This window comes from Falco cherrug, chromosome 3 (genome assembly GCF_023634085.1).
Source record: "Falco cherrug isolate bFalChe1 chromosome 3, bFalChe1.pri, whole genome shotgun sequence".
In the NCBI taxonomy this organism is placed as follows: domain Eukaryota; kingdom Metazoa; phylum Chordata; class Aves; order Falconiformes; family Falconidae; genus Falco; species Falco cherrug.
Genome location: NC_073699.1, coordinates 56,540,900 through 56,562,781, shown reverse-complemented (window position 1 = coordinate 56,562,781; position 21,882 = coordinate 56,540,900). Strand labels below are relative to the sequence as shown.

Below are 21,882 nucleotides of genomic sequence, written 5' to 3'. Positions count from 1 at the left end.
TGTGTGACCGGCTGAAGCACTGACCCAACAGCTAGACTTTCTACAGCTCTCGGACTCACAGTTGAAGTTGCACAGGAATTAAGACAGGCTTCAAGAAATTCTGGCCAGAGTCTTGGATTGGGGGCAGAGATGAGGCTCCGAGAGACAACGCAGGTATTCAGTTTCTGCATCTACAAGTCCCAGTGAGATCTAGGCCCTCACTCGAAAGGCTGCCGAAGAAAAGTCTTTCCCTTACCTATGCAAATAAGCACTGGCATCACTACCTGGGTAATTCTAGTAGTGCACAGAATAAAAATAGAAAGTATCTTATTGCCTTACTAATGGTTGCAGTAGTCTACCCTCGAGCTGCAGCCTCACTGCATCTTTAAGGAGGAAGCGCTTGGCTCCCCAGCCGCCCCCCTCCCATAAGCAAACTGTTCCTGCTTAGGGGAAAAGAGGTCCCTGAAGCACAGGAAAGCACATTGCAGCAGCTTTTGGAGTAGGCTTGCTCAGAAAGGGTCAGCACTGTCAAACACCACTCACTTTAGACTAGATGCAAGAAGTTTTGAAGCCTTTATTTAGTAGCAATTAAATTATTTAATTAACACTAATCTCCAGACAGCAGTTAAAATATTGTACAAAGAGCAGCTTGCCCTCTAGAAGCTCTGTACACAGTTCAATATAAACTTACACTCTAAGATTGAACGCACCCCACTGAAAAGGGGTAAAGCAGCTGTGCACAGGAGGCCTCACTGAGGTGCTGTACTACCTTTGAAATGCACAAGACTTCCTCCCAGGGCATTTGCACGGTACAGACACTGGTCCTGTGCCCCCTGCCATGTTCTACCCAGTCCTGGACTGATTAGGTTCTTGCCTTTTTGCAGTGGTGCTGGGCACCAGAACTTCTAGTGTGTGAAACAGGTTCTTTTAAAACCTGTAGTGTGCAGTTCAATCAAATCTGTAGGTTATTTAAATGGCTCTTAATTCCTTAAACCATAAGGCTGGTAGCAAAACAGGAGAGCAAAATTCAAAACACACTGCACAAAACATTGAATAAATACCTCTGAGTAATGTTACCAGCTTAAACAACTGCATTAATGCTCCAGAGACAGGAACGCTTCTGGAATCTCTGGCCAGGATTCAAGGGAGTTACTTTAGTAAAAGAAAAGTCACTTTATGAAAAAATTACATCTTTACAAAAAATGACACACCCTTCTTCATTTAAGAACAGAATATTGCAGTTACTGTGTGTGCTTTGAAACATTCCCTTGTCACAATAAATAAAACCAGTTTTACTTGTGCCAATGTTATCTATGAAAGAAAGTATTCACAGAACAGCCGAAGGTGTTCTATTGCTCATACACCACAACCTAATACAGGTGTACTCGGCAAACAGGGCAGCTTGAAACCATGGCAATTTACTTCATCCACACAGGACCCACCATTGGCCAGAAAAATCATTCCCCAACCTATGGGACTGCAGATCGTGTACCACCAGATCTACTGCGGAGATGCTTAATATTCCACTTGATACCATGTCAGTTTTTTCAGGAGATAAGTAAAATAAGGGAAAACATTAAAACAGATTAAGACTTATTTGTATCAGTCACAGGCTCCTTACTGCATTTTAATAAATATCGGGCAAGTTAAAGTAGTTTCTGTCCCAGTAGTTGCCAGAATAAAGCCAGTCCTGTGTACCAGTATAGGGATTGGGGCCTTGGTGGAACCATCTGCAAGGAAACACAGCATGTTAGTGAAGCTGTTAACACACACTATTACAGAAGTTCAGAACTGCTTTGCTGCATCTTCAGCAGTTCATTGTTCAAAGTAATTACTGTGATCACAGAACCCCTCTTGGTTTAAAATTCACGAGTGAATTTGAAGTCGTCTTCAGCGGCCAGGATCTCCCCATTCGTCACACGACTTACAATGTCTCCTAGGGGAAATTACTGACACCAGTGTTTTGTCGCTTGAAGCAGTCAAGACTATCACATAAAAAAGGGCCGGTACAGTTTCAAAGCAGTTGTGAACAATGATTTTGGCATGCATAAGCAGTAACAATTTTTGCAAGACATGTAAACACCACAAGCACTGCAGTCCTGAAAACAGAAAAACATTATTTCCCCTTGGTTTTTAAAGCCTTGTTTTGCAATGCACTTAACTCGGACCAAGTGTAGATGAAATCACCCACAGGCTGCAGGAAAAGGCCTGGCTTATTACAACTTAACTGTGTTGCATTACGCTGTTAGCCATGGGAGGCTCAATCTAAATGCCCAGAAATCTGATTCCACCTGCCAGAAGTCACCTGCACGCTCTTGCTAAGCTGGTCGTTGGTAGAAACGCTTCTTTCCTTCCCTCTCCCCTCCTACCTAATCTGGAGGCACCGTGTGTACACGTGCACTGCTGACACCTGCATGTGTACGTAACCTTTTGAGGGGGGCTGTGTATCGGAGGTAAGGTATCTGTAAATAAGGTGCACCCAGAAGGCCATACCGCTGGCAAGTTATCTCAGTGGTGAGTACAACCCTGCCAAATCACCGTGGCACGGACATTTGTCCTTCCTCCTCTCGCACCGCTGTGTCTGGCAGTCCTGCAGCCCGTTGCCGAACGGCACTCTCGGTTTGGGCCCAGTTACTCCATAGTCTGCCTCAACAGCACACACCGCACAGTACCAGACCTTTTAGCTTCTTGTTGCATTTTGCCAAGCCATGTTTGTGGCACAGATCAGCTTGCTGCAGGCTACTTCTCTGCTTAATATGCTCCACAGCTTCCTTTCACCTCCTCAACGGCCACAAGAGCCAGTTCTTTATGTGCTTCACTGCAGCGAACACTCAAATAAATCATGCGTGCAAGGCAACCCATTTTAACTCAGGTCTTCCCTTGGAGGGTACCGTAAGCTTTCAGAACAGAAATTAAAGCACGTTCGGACCAAATATGACTTAACCTTTTTAAAAAGCAAAACCACAAAGGCCACCAGTATCACAGCGTCACATTACAAAGCAGGGCTGCTAACGGGTAAGTCTTCCTTGGCTCAAAAGATCTGAGATGTGTATCAGAAGAAACGCCTTGTACCATCTTCACGGTGGTAAACTGGACAGTCGAATGCTTAAACGGTTCTCCTGCTGTCCTGGTTAAATGAACCGAAGTCAACAGAAGACAGAAGTCATTCACCCCTGGTGCTGCACGTGGTTCACTACTGCATCACCTCCACGCAGGACAAGGCAACTATTCCGAAGTAACTGGTGTGTGCGCCTGTGCGTGTGTCTAGTTCACCTGAGCTCCCAGGAAACGGCAGCTCATTCCAGCGCGCAAAGCCAAGCATTTGCCGAGGGGCAGGGCTGTAAGCGCAGTTACCTCATCTCTCAGAGGAAGGAATTGTGCCACCCAGGACCTCGCTTAGTGTGTCTTTGACACTTGTACAGGTCAGGGCAGTGTACCCCTCCTCCAGTGACGACCTACTTCAGCAGGAAGGGGAAAGGCGATGGGAAAAACTCATTGCAGCCAGGTAAGTGATAGGAGGAGGAGGAGACTGATTTTCATCAAAAGCAACAGACCACTACTGTGTTTCAGAACTGGACTACTCTTTTACCCAAGGTTTAAGACTCCTGGTCAGTCTCTAAAGCATTAAGTGTTCAACACAAATCACTTCTTCAGAACCGCCAAGACCCCGCTTCTAAAGTGGATTCAAAATAATGAAAAGAATCAATAGGCACTTTGGATAACTGTCTGACGAGTGAGGAGCTCTACTAGACAAAGAAGTCTGCTTTTCTGTGGCAAGAAAATGGCAGTTACATCAGAGTTTATATTACACCGCAGATGAAGACCTGTGGTTCACTTTCTGGGAACAGGTAGGACAGCTTCCCTTCGCAGTATGCATTTTTTGCCCCCAAAGCACAACTCTTCCTACACACTTCACATTCACCCTTTGGAGGCAGTCACACCTGGCATGCCAACGAAAGAGATCAGACACTAGGAATTTTCTGCCATAACTTTAGAATCCTGGAAAAGAACTCTTAGAAGATATCCCAGGCAAGTACTAAGCAGGTCTACAGTACCTGCACAACAGCAACTGAAGAACCTTGTGAATGGTTTCTGCATTGCTCTGAGTTGCCCTGTGGAAATTCCCCAATTTCCAATACCAACCTCAAGGTGCTTTGAGCTATACCTTAAGCTACTGCAGGCACCTGGAAGAACACAATATAACGAACCCTTGCTTTGAAAACACTTGGTGAGGGCTAGAACCACTCTGAATTCAGGAAAGGAAGAGGGAGGCGCAAGGCTGTCCAGCACTTAACACATTTACTTGGAAGCATTACAAAGATGTTATTTTCCATCAGTCTCGGGGCAAACAAACCCAAACACTTCAGAAGAGCAGGCACAGGAAAAAGACAAAGGCAGACATGTCCAAACCTGGGACTCTGGGATGATGGGTGACTTCATTTGAGAAAAAAAAAGAAAAAAAAAAAGAAAAAAGTGATTTATAGTTACAAACAGACATTTTAAAGATACTTAATCCACAGTGTCTGGCTGTCTTAATCGCTAGTTGACAGGGAAGAGATGAAGCTTGCTTACTTTTAAAGAGTTTAGCCCTACCTTTTTTTTTCTGTGAAGACACCACCAATGTTATTACTATACTTTTAAATAGACCGTGTCTGGTCAAACTAGACTCATTTCATGATGTTTTCAGTTTCAACTTCGCTTGTGTGTAAGAGCTCCCAACTGACTCTCGCCTTACAGTAACAACAAAAAAACCCCAAACATCCTGGCAGATCCCTTGTAAGCTAACTTTTCCCTTAGCTCTTCCAACTTCTGTAGTTAGCAACCCTCTCAGAAAGACGACCAATGACTTGGATAGCTGGGTGATACAAGTTTTGCACTGACTTTAAGAACTGTACACAGTGGGAATTGCAGTATTGCCAGCAGACGGCAACTGATCTGAGAAGTCACGGCAGTAAGCTATCAGGTCCACCGGGGGAAGCATTTCCTCCTCTCTGTGGCCGAGCATGCAAATTTGAGGCAATTACCAATTTATCAGCAAAAACTGTCCTTACAAGCAGCTATCGGTGGCAACATCTTTTTCGCGTCAGAACCAAGAGGTGCTCAGGAAAGACAACACAGTTTGTATTTGAATACGGGTGTGCAAGCAGTGAGGGAAGGAACTGAGACCAGCCCTGATGCTTCTCCCTGGAAGCACTACAGCCTGCACATACAGCAGCGGTACTACCAAACCTGAGGATGCCAGCTCTTCGTGCTGACACAACACTGCAGGTCACCGGCGTGAACTGGCAGTTAATCTGAATATTCAAAACCTTTATGTAATAACATGAACACAGAAGCAAGCACGCTAACCTCGTCTTCCAGTCTTCCTCTGACTTTGAACGATTTTTGCGGGCAGTCCTTTGTTTTTCTTCTAGCCTCTTCTTTTCTTCACTAGCTAGATCTTGAAGGAATAAAACCACACAAATAAAAATAAAGAGGATGTTAAAGTGTAATATAAGACAGGGCCATTACTCCATCTGAGCCAGCAAATAAATACGGGAACTAGTAGAAGATGTCCGTTTAAAAAGCTGCCTACATAACACAGAAGACTTCTCGTTTAGTCTAATAGCGACGCCAGGCCAGCTGTGGCACAGGGTGAAACTGCTAAATACATGTTTATGCTTGTGGCCCGAGGACCCTGAAAATGTGTTTGCTGTAGACAGCAAATGTGAGCTAGGGGAGGTGGCGTACCTAGAATTTATTTCAGTAGGGAAACTGATTAAGATAATGCTGGATTTACTTCAGAAGTCTGACCTCCTGCTTCTTGTTAAGGTTTGGGGTAAATTGTTACTAGTGCCCAGTCCCTGGGCAATAAGGGTTTGGAATATTCATTTCCAAACCACAAAGAATTGTCTCTCTGCAGTATCCCTTCTTTTTTTTTTGTTAACACACTAAGATAGCACAGATCACAGACCTCAACAAGCAGAGCAGTTGCTTCTGTTTGGCACAAGGGATGGTCAGAAGGTCTGAGGAGTAAGTCAGACTAAGAAGCAGATTAGGTGAAGGGCGATCTCTTTCACACCTGAATCCTCAAAAAGCATTTCATAAACATCACATCTTAGAAAGACATAGTTGAGAGAACCATTTTTGAAGACTATCAGCTGTTCCCAGTTACCTTGCCAGCTACTAACACACTGCGTATTACCAGTCTGTCTGCTAGAGGAACTTTATGGTGTTACTACAGAGCTGGGGAATATGGCCCATTGCAGACAGCGTAACTGTTTGCACTTCAAGTTTAGACAAATTACTGGGGATGCTCTGAACCAAGTACATCCATCCTGCTGGCCACAAAAGAATCACACAGGCTGGAGACTGGTTGTGGGAATTCACTGATCTGCTTTTTTAAAAGTTTCAAATAAATGGTTATCAGCTTCTGTGAAAAAAAAAAAAAAAAAAGCACAAGTATAATTGCACTGTATTATGCCTGTGTCACTGTTTTTCGTACCTAGACCTCAGAGTACCTATCAGATGTGGTCACAGCCATTGCCCTATTACACAGGTGAAACTGAATCAGAGGTTTCATGACTTACCCCAATCACTAAGCAATCCAGAGAAAGCAAGAGCCCCTACGCTTTTAGTCTACAAAGCTGGCCATCCTGCTTTAATACGCAAAATGCCAAAGGAGCAAAAGAGGGCCAGGGGAAGGCTGTTCCACACCGTATTGAAGGATTTAACACCGAGTCATGTGTCAGAATACTAAGACACTTTTCACTCTATGGCATCTACAGTAATAATTTCGATGAGGTTTCCAAGAAGTACACTGTCCCTACTCACTGGAAATCTCATAATGCATTTCTAATTCACTATTCCAGGACAACAGAAGTGTTCAACTCCCAGTGAAGAATGATTCTGTATTAACTATATTTTTTGGCATTACAGTTTCACTTAAATATTTTAGACTGTATTTCTCAGAACTGGTATATCAAAATACTTCTTTTGCATCAGGCTAACAGAAACAGAAAACTGAAAATTTCACAAATACTCCCTTTCGATGCTCAGAGATTTTAGTCTTAGGCTAGTTTCCACTTACAGGGCTTGACTACGGAGCACAGCAGAGGGCCTAAAGCTAAATAAATAGCATAGCATCGTGAAGTTTACGATTCATGCTTACATGGAAGATCATAAGCAAGGAGGTGGCATGGTGGGCTGCTGGCCAGCAGCTAAGCACCCACAAGCCACTTGTGCACTCCTATCTACTCCAGTGGGTTAAGGGAGAGAATCAAAGAGCAAAAGTGAAAAAACCTTACAGGTCAAGGTAAAGACAGTTTAGTAAGTGAAAGGACAGAAAAAAAGGAGGAAACATTGATGCAAAGGCAATCACTACCTTCTACCAGCAGACCTGTTTCCAGCCAGTCTCCCAAGCAATAGCTGCTTCCCCCTGACACAAAGAATTTATTGCTGAGCATGATGTTACATGGTTGGAATATCTCTTTGGTCAGTTTGGGTCAGCTGTCCCAGTTGTGTGCTCTCCCAGCCTCGTGCCAACCCCAGAAACAGAGGGCCTTAACACTGTGCAGATGCTATTCGGCAATAGCTACAACAGTCTCGTGTTATCAACACTGCTCTGGTCACCAACGTGGCCAAAACGTTTGTCAAACACAGCACAATATATGGGCTGCTACGAAGAAACTCCATCTCAACCAGCCCTAGTACAGGTGGATGACATACCTTTCTAGAAGTTTACTGCAACCTGCAGAAGGCTGTACTAAAGAGTTACTGTCTTGCAGCATGGAGGAATGTATCTTTATGGGAAGCTACTTACTCTAACAGTTCATCTAACAGCTTGAATGTGGAATTTACTTTTTCCCCAGTCCCTCAGTTTTAGCATAAAATATAAAACCACCGTTGCCAATAACTGAAGTTACCTATTTCTCCATTTTCCATGGCTCTGATATCTGGTCGTAGCCGGCAGTCAGTTTTGGGAATGACACTCTCCATTTCTTTGTCCAACTCATTCAAAGCCATAGCAAAGCTAGTAAAATTATACATCTGAAATTCAGAGACAAAGATAAAATGTGACTTTACGATGTCTCTAGCTGCTAATCTTAATACACAAGAAAGCTGCCATCTGAAAACAAACATCCAAGCGCTTTTTTATTATTTAGTCACTCAAGATAGGAATACTCAAGATACCAGCAAATCTGCACTGTCAGGCAGCGTGTAGGTGATCCTTGGTGTTTCTGTTTAAGCAGGCCAGCATCCAATTACTCAGTGCACTATTTCTCTCTTATCTTCTTTTTCCAGTCCTACTGGTATTTTCCCTATCTCTGTAGAGAGATTCCCCCTTGATTAACCCACTGAGGGCACTTTTTCTCATTCCAATTCTTTGTCTTTCCAGTTGCACACATACCCTTGTATTCCACCCACTGGCTCTCAAGCTCCACAGCCCTTCATGCACCAATGCACGCTATGCAGGCTCTGCATCTCCTAGCAAGTACATGTCGTCAAATAAAGCACTTCAGAAGAGACTTCTCACAAGGTAGGCACCTCAGCAGGGGGAGCAGGGTAGAAAGGAGAGGTGGGGAAAGTCCCCATACCACTAGCTACACGAAGCGTCCTGTTTTCCAGAGAAATACCACTAACTCTGGAGTCATGCCTGTGGCAGTCATCCTTCCAACCCCCCATTATAGAGTTACAATTGTAGTGGGAAAGTTTGTTGCAATAAACAGGTGACTTGAGACTTAATGAAAAAGACATCAAATGGATTTGTTTTGTGTTGAACACAGTAACAGGATAGCACACACTTTCAGTAAGCAGAAGCATAGCTGACCTGTGCTGAATTTGGAGGTCTTGGAGTTATCTTCCATAGCAAAATACTTCCAGGAATAACATACACACTCTCAGAATCTGGCAGCGGCATCTCATCTGGGTCCTCAGTATTGCCCACCTAAAGGCAGCACACAAAGACAAGAGGAGGTCATAAACCATCTGGAGTCATAAACCATTTACACCCATTCATTTCAACACTGGAACTTACGTAAAATTATTTCCTTGACCAAAAGTAAGTAATTTCAGCAACAAAGAAAGTTTTCTAGATGTTTGGCAAGAAGGATAACAGCACAAACAGCGCACTCCCAATTCTTTCACAATGGAAGACTACCAGCAGTTTCCTGCATCAATTTCCTCATAGATATAATCTGGATGTTCAAGTGTTATGAAATGCCAATTTTTCCACCACAGACATGTCCCGTTTCCTTAAACACAAGCATTTCCATGCCTGATATTTGACTCCATTGCTGCTTCATTAAAGCTGAAGAACAGAACTTACATTCCTCACCCTTCCACATCAAAGGAACACCAGCACATAATGCAAACGCCGCCTTCAGTTTGTGCACGACAGAAAGCCCTACGCTACTGCTCTTCGCTCAGAGGAACCTGCCTTTCCATTGACCACTATACTACTGAAACGGCAAACTGCAAAGGTTAAATGAATACCCCAGATTAGCCACTTCTTTTGGGAAGGGCATCCTACGAAGGCAGACATACACAGCCTGAAGCAGCTGCAGGCACAGCACTGTGACGTGGTTTTCCCAGAAAGGGAAAAACTCCACCCAGGGGTACAAGGGCAGTAGAGAATAACTGGTGGTCACAGTGTAGATGTGACCTGAAGTAGTTCTTAAGCATCACCCTTTTTACAAACAGCTTTAAAGCAGCTGGGGCCCAATGCTGCTGACGCTAATTCTGCCACACAAGCCTATGTTACAATACTGAACTAAAACCAGCTAGACAATGAATACGGCTCTCCTAAGAAAACTTGGTGTCACTAGCACAGCTAAAAACAGCAGCATGTTTCAAAGACACTGGAAATTAAAGCTGCACTTAAAGGCAACTAATTCTTTGAATGCTTTGGCTACATGCCAACTGCTTTAATCCTGCTGTTAATAAGCTTTGATCTCTGATGGCTGCATCAGATAATACAGACTGATGTTTTAGCGCAGAAAAATCCAGTACCCAAACTGGTCTTGGTTGAGCTCTTAGAAGATTCATGTGTTACTCCTCCAAGAAAATTAGGAAGTAGTAAGGATTCCGTTTCACTGTGGAGCACTTGGGTACAGTGCTTTTAATAACGAACAGGTCGCAAAGTAACCAGAACAACATGCAGACCAGGTTCAGTCCCTCAGCTACTAGGAAAACAAACAGGGCTTTTAGTTGACTACATCTGAACTGTGCTGGCAACCTGCCATTCTTTCCTTTAAAGGACACCAATCAGTCTTTCAGAAATAGGGAATTTGAAGCAGAACAGGTTAGAAATATATACTTATATCAAAACAAAGACACTTCAATACCAGACTGTCAAACTCCAAACCAACTTTTATAGAAATGCTACAGTACACACTGCAATTCGTGCTTGCTGGATACATAATCTTAAAAATGTGGTAAGAATTACAAAGAACTAGGTAAAAAGTGAATTTTCATGTGCTCTTGCCACAGTGATCCGTATTTTATACTCGGCACTACTCAACCTCTCAATATATTTCTAGCAGGGTAGCAAGTGACTTTGCCAAAGCAAGACTTCTGGTGTCTGTAAAAGAGGCAAATGTGAGGGCAGTAGCTGTCGCCTTACATTATGCTCTTCCATACATTTGCACTGACAATTCGGCATGAAATGCTTGGTCTTGATTAAAGAAGGCTCCGGTTCATTCAGAGCAGAATCACCCTGGTGTAACCCCAGGTTTACTGTAACTCTCCTGATGTTGGTAAAATACCACCTTAGCATACATGAAGGTTTGCCTAGCTCCCTGCAAAATTATTTTAAGTTTTATCCCTAAAAAAAATCAAAGGGATTTGGGGGGAAAATCCAAGACAACTTGCAAAAAGACTTGCATCCAAGCAGGTCCCCTAAAGGGAGAAGAAGTGATTATTCATTAGTAGCAATGCAGCACAAAGGAATAGCTGGAAAACAACTAAATAAATCTGAAAATTCTAATTGGGAGCAATTTGAAAGGCCATGTACTTTCATGCCTGAATGAACCTTTCACTACCATGAAGGGACAAACCACATCCAGACATTATGCATGAGACTTGGCTCACTTAGATGCTCAAAATTGTAAATAACAGCCCCTCAAACACAAGGCGGCAGCAGGAACATACTCAACAAAGACTACCCGATTCATAAGAGTGCGCTACAAAGCTTAGAGTTTCCTAACACAGAAATAGTTCTATTAAATAAGTAGAAAAAGCATGCTTTTCTGGAGCCAGAGCAACATTGCAGCTTGAGCTTTATGCAATAGGATGCTTCATTTTGAAGTGAAAAGCAAGATCCTTCTTAAGCATTGTTGGAAAATGCAAAGTGGTAGCTGAACAAAGATACAGGGTATGTTTTTCTTTGCTCCTTCTCCCTAGAGCTCACAGGGTCAGACTAGAAGAGAAGCAGTAATCCCCAGTGCTTTAACACTCTCCTGATGACAAGCACTGGAGCAATCTCACATAGAGCAACAATCTGAACCTGCTCAGGAACAACTGCTTTCAGACTTCTCTGTCTCTTTTTCTCTTAAGTACAAAAATTACCAACATCCAAACCAACAAAAAAGGTATCTCGCTTCAGTCAAAGAAGAACAGTCCCTGGTTTAACCTACTATGTGAGTGGTTGTTCTTCATCAAGCTGTATGTTGCCACATTCACCTTAAACAAAAAAGATACTGTTGACCAGAAATCTGGAAGAATTAAGAAAGAGGGTTTTTTCCAGAAGGGGGGGAAAAAAAAGCAACTGTGGAGAAAAAACAAAAGCAAGCTTTTCTATGGTTGTGAAAATTTAACAGCAAGCAATACACAAATTCCTTGTAAAAGCTGGAAAATATGATCTTCTATCAAGATGAGAAACTAGTCTATCCTGCCTCTAAGAGTCCAAATCCTCTTACTAGGATACAAATATTATCACATATGATCAGAACCATGGTCCAACCAATAGCCATGTGATTTTCTGCATGCAACTTGGGAAGAAAAGGCAGGTATATAGACCAGTATTTAGAAGTATCCAGTTTTGGGAAGTCTGGATACAAATCCTTGAGAGAGAAAGCATTTTATCCCTTAGTGCTGGTACTCATCCAATCTGTTTTGTATCCTACCAGGAAAGAGAGAATAAGTGAAAAGAAATCTTAATGCTCTTAAATGCTACTAAAGTATTTAGCTGTGTTATCATACTTTTGAGATACCACCTCTTTACGTGATTAATACCTGTTTACCACTTTTCTTCTCTTCTGCATTCTTCTTGTCATTTTTTTTGTAAGCTTCAAAAGTAGCTGGGTCAACGCTGTACAAACACTCAGTCCACTTCCCGTACAGCGCACAAAGTTTCTTTTTGCTGCCAAAAAAAGACCACGTTTACAAAGGAGCTTAAAGAGATTTAATGCATCATTTCAGACAAAAATATTTAAAAGAGCTTTTGAGAACAACTCTCCAAACTCCATTGCTGGTGCTACACAATCCATAACCTTGCTGTTGCAGGTTCATGCCCTTGACAGGCTATGCAGTTCTACAAGACATTCAGTTCTACAGCTCCCATCAGAAACAGAGGGCAGCCAATTGTTTCCTACTAGGAATGAAGCTGTTACCTTTTGTCCTGAATGTAGCCTTCAACTTTGTGCAGCTCCTTCCCAAAGAGGCCACAGGGCTTGAAGCTTAGTACACATTTCTCACCAGTTCTAAAGGCAGAACAAGAGGGCACCAATTACTTCCAAATGCTTTTCCTTTTCAAACTGGCAGCAAGTGAAAGCACTCACACTCTTGACTTACTTATGGTTAGTTATTTCCACATTTCCATACTGCTCAATCCAAAGCTTGCCCACGATAATGTTATGCACACAGCACGTAGGATTCGTCCACGTGTAGGCTTCATTGTGTCTAAGGGAGTGGAATAAAAATTAAAATACTGTATCTTTGTACTGGATGTCACTCCTGCAACAAGCCATCATCTATAAATCACACCAAGTCTTGAAACGGGCATGGCAGTAAGTCAGGAAACCCAAGAATTTTATTAACCTATTGCTACCAATTTTATCTGTTCCTTAGAACAGCTGCTTCAGTGCAGTCACTGTTGCACTGAATGACACAAGGAAAGCCAACAGCACCCTAAGTGTGCTAGTCTTAGTAGGACTGACATCCAGGCGTCTGCAGAACATACAGACACAAGCCCCAACTACTGCTACCATTAGCATGCAGTATATTAAAAGAAATGATGGTAGTTCCTTTCATCTTCTCACCCCCTCCTCCCCACAAAGTCATCTGCCATCAGACATTAGGATGTGGGTGTTAGACACATCCATTCCTAAGCCACGAGACTTTACTGCACACTAATCGTCATGGATGTGGGCACTTGTGCCTACGCAGTTATTGTTTATCAACTTACTCAAGAAGCTCCAAAGTCATTGTGCCTTTTGGTTCCGCTTCCACACTCTTGCCCCAGAATTTCAGTTTAGGATAAATTGATCCATGAAACACAAAATCATTATGTAAGCCTTCAGCATAGAAAGCACTGATTGGTGGATGATGGCTAACTTGCTCCGAGAGAAGTCTAAATCCAAGATCATCTCTGCAAAATAAAGATTACCAAAAACATGTATCTACATATCAAGTGTAGTGAAGCTGCAGTTCTTTTCCCCAGAGTGAAGCAGATTGGACCCATGCACAGTTGTACTCAGTGCAAGAGTTAAAACTCTAGGACAAAACAAAAAGACAGATCAACTAATACATAGAACATCCTCATTCTAAATAACTGAGGCCATAATGTAAAAAGGTAACAAGAATTACCAAATCTGATCAGACAATATGTTTACTTTTGATAGTGACCTCCTCCTTAAAATGTCACATAAAAATCGGCCAAACCCTCATCTGAGAGAAAAATCTGCTAAGTCCAGCTACATACTATTAGTCTATTAGCCTAACGTTGCCTATTGGTATTCTGGACACTCATATAATGAATATCACAATTCCAACACCTCCCTTATGTACCGTGCATCTTTTCATTCAGAATTCCATTCAGAAATTTTTCAGAAGAAAAGTAATTTTTGTAAAAAAACTTACATTTAAACCTGGCAAACTTCCTTTGACTGCTCTGAGTTGAAAAGTTAAGTAGTTTCCCTTCACTGGAAGGTGCATGGCTGAACACCAAAATGCACTGCAAGCACCTCCAGCAGCTGCTAGGAGAACGGGTGGAATATTACACACCAACGAGCAGTCTGCAAGCCACCTGACAAGTCTAATGAAACATCCATTACACAGAACATCACTCTCCACTTTCCAGTGCATTTTCTGTTCACTACCTGATCAGTTCATAAGTCTCTCCAAGCAATGGGTTGAATGGCTTCCCTGTACGTTCCCACTGCGAGGCTACAGCAGACACAGCAAACGCAGCAACACACTATTCAAAAAAGTAAGAGTACAAAGTTAATCTCCTGAATTTTAGACTTTATCAAGCATCAACAGCAGCCATGGTATTGCAGAATGATTCTTCTGAAATAGCTTAGCAAAGTTCTATTTGCAAGGCAGAGGAATAAACAATTTTCATCAAAAGCCTTTTTTAGGCAAGCCTTAGGAAAAGCAAAACTTTCCCAGATAAGCAAAACTAGGTAACGAATAAGAGAATCTGACATGCAGCGAATTACAGGCGTTTCTCCTATAATAAGACTATCAATGAAGAAAAAAGAGCTAGCACAAATTAGTGCACTCGAAGTACCTGCATTCGCTCGGTTGTGCTGGAAAGTGAGCTGGCTTTGTGGATGAGGTATGTATGCTCCATATACTCTGTAAGTCGCTGTAGAAAGCTCAGTGGCTCGTTGAATATAACCGGCATTGTGATCTTGGACAACTCCTGAAGCACAAATGAAATTTGTGTTAAAAACCAAATGATTAGATACACTGGCCTGCAGTAACCCAAGTGTAATTGGCTTATTACAAAAATAAATGATACTCTTAGGGCTAATGCAATGTGCTTGACCTGGCTCTGCTAATGCTGCAAAGAAAAAACCCTGTATATCCCTTATGAGCTTGATAAGCTTATCTGTGTTGATGTTAAGGCTACTTTTAACACAAAAAGAAAATCAAACTTCAAGCAAACTAACTTCCTATCAACAAATGCATTAAGAAGCTGAGACGAAACAATGGAATGAAGTATTAAGGACCCTTCTAAAGACAAAATTATTTATCACTCTTAAAATAGCTATAGGCCATCTAATTACTTAAACACTATTATCTTTTTTGGAGGCAGGTGGGGGCAGGAGGATGAGAAAGGACAGGGCAACATGGTGGCACAGGAGTAAAAACATAGATTCTGTATTCTGAAGAAAAAAGGTATTTTTTGTAACAGGAATAAAAATGTAAAAGAAGTCCTATAGCTTTGATGCTGTTTATTCTCTTTCCCAGTTTTAAAAAGCATGCTCTCTGAATGCACAACATAGCATGTTCTAAACTGCCTGCAGTAGCAAACTGAAAGCATATATATGACCATTGGCAATGTGCGCAGTAAACAGTACTGTTCTTAACCATAATATCAGCATCTGGCACTAACAACTGGAGCAGACACTTCAGCACAACTCACTCCAAGTTCTGCCGAACCCTCCCTTCAAACTGCAACTTCTGTACAGCAATTTCTGCAAAGCAGAATTAAGACCTTTGTGGATATTTTTCCTGCACACACCTTATGCAAGACAGGTGTTCAATCTACTCTTTGTATCTTAAGGTTACAATGCTTCTCTGCTAAAGCCACTGTGAGAAGCCTCAGATACTTCACAACAACTCAGGAGACTTGGAGCTGCTGAAACATGCACCCCCCGGCATTTCCACATCTCATTGCTTGGTGCTGTTTCTAACTACAGCATGAAGAGGAGGAGAAAACAACAGTGACTAAATATACACTTTCCTTTCTGTAGGCTACTGTTACAGGCTGATAAGAGATTTATCAGCAGTAAGTACTTTCAACCTACTGCAGGATCTAACGGAGAGAAGCAATCTTCTCAATTCACCCTTAGCTGGAAACAGATTAGCTGCCAACCAGCTAACCTCTGATCTGGCCACCATCTGGCCAGTAACACCATGGGGGTGGGGGGGTGGGGGGGGGAGGGGAAGACAGAGATACTAAGGACAAGGGAGAAGAGCAAAATTAAAGTAGCTTTTTATGTTTGGTTTGGTTGGTTTGGTTTTTCACAAAGTAAAAATAAAAAGAAAAATTGCTACCTCGAAGTACTTTAAGGGTTAAAATCGAGAGACATTTTCAGTTCCCCAGGGGTCAGTTTTGAGTCCAGTCTTGTTCAACATATTCATCAGTGACCTGGCTGAAGGGGCAGAGCGCACCCTCAGCAAGGTTGCTGATGATACAAAACTGGGAGGAGTGGCTGATACACCAGCGGCTGCGCTGCCATTCAGCGAGGCCTGGACAGGCTGGAGACGTGGGAGGAGAGGAACCTCATGAAGGTCAACAAAGCCAAGTGTGAGGTCCTGCACCTGGGGAGGAACAGCCCCATGCACCAGTACAGGCTGGGGGTGACCTGCTGGGAGGCAGCTCTGGGAGAAGGACCTGGGAGACCTGGTGGACAGCAAGCTGGCCATGAGCCAGCAGTGTGCCCTGGTGGCCAAGAAGGCCAGTGGGATCCTGAGGTGCAGCGAACCTGGCCAGTAAGTCGAGGGAGGTTGTCCTCCCCCTCTGCTCTGTCCTGCTGAGGCCACACCTGGAGCGCTGTGTCCAGTTCTGGGCTCCCCAGTTCAAGAGAGACAGGGAACTACTGGAGAGGGTCCAGCAGAGGGCTACAAAAGGCTGAGAGAGCTGGGCACGTTTAGCCTGGAAAAGAGAAGGTTGAGAGTCAAGACTCTCTAAGACTGGAACTTCTCAATGTCTGCAAATATCTTAAGGGCGCGTTTCAAGAGGACAGGGCCAGGCTCTTTTCAGTAGTGCCCAGTAACAGGACAAGGAGCAACGGGCACAAACTGCAGCACAGGCAGTTCCACCTGAATATGAGGAAGAACTTCTTTACCTTGAAGGTGACAGAGCAGTGGCACAGGCTGCCCAGAGAGGTTGTGGAGTCTCCTTCTCTGGAGACATTCAAAACCCACCTGGACATGATCCCATGCAACCTGCTCGAGGTGAACCTGCTTTAGTAGGATGGATTGGACTAGATGATCTCCAGAAATCCACTCCAACCCCAACCATGCTGTAATTCTGTGAATATTGCTCTGACCAAGTCTTACCTTCTCAAGTTGTGAAAGGAAATAAAGCATAAGCAGCAAATTTAAAAAAAAAAAATTATCTCCCCAAAAAGTTTTATTTTGGGCTTCAAGTGAAACAATTACTTCACATCTTTTATCATAGCTTTCTGATTACCTACCATTCCAATGCATTTTCTTAAGATACTCCAGATACTGAAGTCATTTCTGGAAAACATCGGAGATGGCAAGCTTGTTCTGAGGAAAGGAACGAAAGAAAGCAGAAGTAAGAAAAGTTTTCCATCACTAACCATTACTAAGAAACCCAAATGATCTTTCTGGAAAGTGACAGTTTTCAAATTTTTAAATTAATTCCCAAGGGTTTTTTACAGTGCTACTTTGAAGAACTTAAACTGTTTTACCTACACAGAAATCTGAATTTCCCCAAAAACAGAATTAGAGCCATTCCCTTCGTTTTGCATAAGTGCAGTGGAAGAGAATTTCTAAATCAGTTATTGAAACAATATTTTCATAGTGGCTATTTAGTTGTGTCTTTGTAAGAAAAAGTTCTTTCTGAGTAGGTACATAAGTATGTTCACTACATCTGAACAGATTTGTGGGTTTGGGATTTTTTTGCTAGTCACTTGTATACGGACAACAAAAGGCCATGAAATTTATTGCCCGTATTAAAACCAGCCCTCAGCTACAACAGAAAAAGCAGCATTGTTAAAGAAAAGAAAAGAGAGCAGCCTGTTCTACAGGAAGCTGATGTATTCTGAAGCAAGTCTTAAATGTACTTTCAAGACCAACATTTAGGCTGAGTAATGCAGACTGTATTTCTCAGCTTTATGATAAATCAGGTACAGATTTCATTCAGTTTTCTTACTGCTACTGACCAGCTAAACTATTAATCCGATATACCTATAGAAAGGCATAAATACAGCCAAAGCCCTTTGTCTACAACACTAAAATCTGTTTGGCTCATGAAGCTATTACCAATGAGAAAAATTCTCAGTAGATAAGAATCACCTACAGCTCAGTCAAACTGCATGAACTGTTTGATTTTTGAAGTTTAGTTAGCTGTCTGAATGATCACGTTGCCCTCCTAACCAAGGAGGTCTCTTCTCTGCTCAAAGCAACTAAAGCAATACCTTTCCAGAGAGTGCAAACAGGCTGTAGCTGCCTCCTCCACACCCCTTTTCTGATAAACAGAAACACGGTCAAGAGAAAAAAAATAACAGAAAATCAGCCTGAGTAGTGGTTAAGTTGTTAGTTTCAGTAGCCCTGCTTGCTGTGTTGCCTCCCATATTTATCTGTTACTGAAACACCTTTACCAGGGCTGATGCTTCAGTTTTCAGAAAGAACAAACCCAAAAAATGCTCATATTTTAAGGAGCACCCATCCAATCAAAAACCTAGCCATATGCCTGAGCTCCTCACAGTACCAAACTGTTTTGTTAGCAAGTAGCTAACAACCTAACACTGAATTGTTTTACTAAGCTCCCATGCAAGGGATGAGTGTGTAGGAGGATTTCTTTTAATTGACAAACATGATATCACTCACTCCCTATTCTGATTTTCCACTGATACAAAAGTATTTCATGAAACAGATAATCTTGAAAAATATGAAGTATAAAATACTTCTGTGGATGCTTTGATACAAATGTCCAGAAGAGGACAGTGTCCACCAAGTATTCAGTCTTACCTTCATTTGTAGTGTTAACTTTTTTCTGTGTGTTCTTTAACAAAAGCAGTTAGCAGAGTGGGAATTTGTGTTTAAGTAAGCCCTTCTGCATATAAAACACACTGATGTGCCTCTAGTTTTCTCAAGTGTATACATTGTTAAAGTTTGCTACAGTATACACATTGCTTTCCTTTCACAACAAAACTTAAATTTCATTAAAGTTAACATGTCCCTCTGTTCAATTTGCTTGCTTACTTGAAAGCTATCATTCAGTTTCATCCATATTTCTTATCTGTATCAGCCACACCTGATATGAGAGCCAGTTCTTTTCCCCACAGAACACACACATACTGAGGAAACAAAGCAGTTTTAAGCCACCGAGAAAGATCCCAGGGACAAGTAAGAACACGTGGAAAAATGACAGGCAGCCAAGACCTGAGTCCTACTAACCTTGACATACTCCCTACGATTAAGGGTAAGGTTTGTGAATGCAAAAATTTCCTTCCAGATGTCAATTTTAGAAACGACTCAGGAAGTTAATTATAGCTTTAAGTGACAAAAACATCTGCTGGAATTTCTGTGCAGTAGAACAGATAAGATGTATTTAAGAGCATTCATTTTAACAAAAACACTTGTCCAAAGCGTTATCTATAGCATATCAACTGTTACAGGAATCTTGTGGGGAAGGAGAGGCATATGGTGTGAAAAAGGCATGTTTAGCTTGTTCTTCATCTGACCGAATAACCTCCTGGCTCGCAAAAAGTTAAACCGAAACACATCTACATTCTGAAAGGCCCCCAGTCAGCGGACCAAAGGGAAAGCTGACTACGAAACCTCAGCAGTAAGAGGTAAACAGCAGCAACAAGTGGCTGTTAAATGTTGACAGGTATTAATAAAACATTTTTGTGCAAGGGTCTTTTGGGGTTTTGGTTGGGTGGTTGGGTTTTTTGGGTTTTGGTTTTCTTTTTGAGGTTTGTTTTTGTGTGTGGGTGGGGTTTTTTTGTTGTTTGGTTTTTTTTGGTTTTGGTTTTGGTTTTTTTAATTTGGCTCAAATGAAACAGTTCCCTCTTAAAAAGAAGTGATTTGAATGCTTCCGGATTACTTAATGGACTATTTTCCTGTCTCTCAAATTCCCTCCCAAAAAGTTTTCAAAAATTAAGTCCACTGTCAAAATACTCTATGAAAAATCAGTAGGATGGAAACTACCTTAATAAAAAAATCAGAATAAGGTAAATGGCACTGGTTCCACCTATATTTATAAGTACATCCCAACACTTTAAATTCCTTGGAAACAGCAGGCTTATTCCTATATCTCCAAAACCACCCTCCCACCCCCACCCCAACCCTCCATTAAAAACTGACCTCCACCTCCCTGTGCAAAACCCTCATCGCTCAAGCGAGGCAGATTAGAGCTCAGGTTTTCTAGATTAAGGTAAGAAATAGTCTTCTTTATACTGACTGCTAAACAGTGTTAGGTATTTTCACATGCAACCCAGATGGAGATGCAGATCCTCGGTTCATCTGAGGAATCACAAGAAAGTATCAAGACTTTAAGCAAAGGACATCGATCTAGGCTATTCTCTAAGTGACTTGTTTCCATGTGGCTAACACAAAAAGAAGTAAACAAAGTTACAGCAAACACAAGGATGTAATCACAGAATTAAGTTCTGTCAAACTATTCTGACCCCCTCATTTTGCACAGCATCAAGAAGTTAAGGTGTCTGCTCCAAAAAGGACGCAGGTGGCATCACAGACGATGCATAGTTGACCACATGCTCTCTAACTAGCCCCAAACCCAAAAGAGGTACTAACTGGAGCCAGCAGCTCCAGGTAGCTAACACGGTTCTGAAGTCACATCAAACAGATCCCATACCAGGCCAAGTATCACTGCCACCAAGAAACTCAGAAATGAGCCTAGAAACACCACACAACTCCCATTCCCTGAGAAGGTTCTCTAGGAGGTAAAGTTTAAATTGGCTGAGCTCTGGGGAAAAACAGTTTGCATCAATATCTTTGTGGACAAATCCTGATGTGTCACCAAGGTGCCAGGTAAAAAAGCTTGAAGTTACAGCTCAATCTAGAACATGCTCTGTAGCCATTTAGTCACATAAATATAACCACACATACTTACCTACATGCAAGTCAGATGTTTCCACTTTTCTTTAGCAGTATATTATTAGCTAGCCAATTTACACATTCATTTTACGCCAATACCCCATACTCTCTTTACCACTAAAGACATGCAACTCAGAGGAACAACTCATGCACAGGTACTTGCTTATTACTTTTCATTCCCCTTTACAAAATCAGCAGATCTTAAATGCTCCTCCAGTCACCGGCTGCCTACAGTTTGGACAGCGTAAGTGCAGCAATATGGAAACCTGCCAATTTTTGGGTTTTTTTGTAGTAAACAGAAGATCAATTTCTGTTAAAACTCTTAAAGACAATGCATGTCAACATGCATCACCATTTTCTTGCGGATCATGAATTGCCTTTCTCCTCATAGTTTCCTAGGCAATGAATGCAATTCAATGTCCACCTTCACCTAGTGCTTCTCCCCCACCCTTGAACTTCCTGCTCTAATTAGGAAAGGCACTTAGCCAAGGCCATAAATACCACCTTGCTAACAGCACAAGAGTGCAGAGCAACACGCTTAGTCAGCTGCTTTATGTTACCTTCCCAAACAACCCCATTACTCCACTCACACCCTCATCTGCACGCCCTCATCTGCCTTATTCTTTGCCTACTATGGGAGGGATACACATGCAAAGGTTGAACCTTGAAACATCAGGTCTCTGGCATTACCACATGCTTCAACAGTCACTGCAATTTAGCTATTTAAGATACCAAGTAATTATGCGTGCCTGTTCTGCTTCTGTAAAATTGAACATTAATTTCCTGTTTTTACAGAAGTGTGGTGCCCCCATCATCATTCTGCATATCCAAAACACTTCCAAAGTAGTCTTTTTGAAACATGCTGAAGTCTGGCTTGATCTGTAGCACAAACTTTATATTGCCCTTTCACTGAAACTCGAGAATAGTGGTGTCTAT

The 21,882-nt window shown here is 42.2% G+C and overlaps 1 protein-coding gene across 3 annotated transcripts in view; it reads right to left on the bottom strand.

The window, feature by feature from the left end:
- Window positions 1-533: 533 nt before the first annotated feature.
- OSBPL1A (oxysterol binding protein like 1A) overlaps window positions 534-21,882 on the bottom strand; it is a 78,416-nt gene continuing 57,067 nt past the window's right edge. For 2 of the 3 annotated variants that reach the window (XM_055703553.1, XM_055703554.1), the window contains 11 exons: window positions 17,331-17,406; window positions 14,690-14,824; window positions 14,277-14,374; window positions 13,364-13,546; window positions 12,751-12,858; window positions 12,570-12,659; window positions 12,193-12,319; window positions 8,789-8,905; window positions 7,884-8,007; window positions 5,329-5,419; window positions 1,716-4,413 (listed from right to left, as the gene is read on the bottom strand). In XM_055703553.1, the coding sequence (XP_055559528.1) occupies window positions 4,215-4,413; window positions 5,329-5,419; window positions 7,884-8,007; window positions 8,789-8,905; window positions 12,193-12,319; window positions 12,570-12,659; window positions 12,751-12,858; window positions 13,364-13,546; window positions 14,277-14,374; window positions 14,690-14,824; window positions 17,331-17,406 (1,348 nt within the window). In that variant the 3' untranslated portion in view covers window positions 1,716-4,214. The other variant, XM_055703555.1, reaches the window with a different exon arrangement.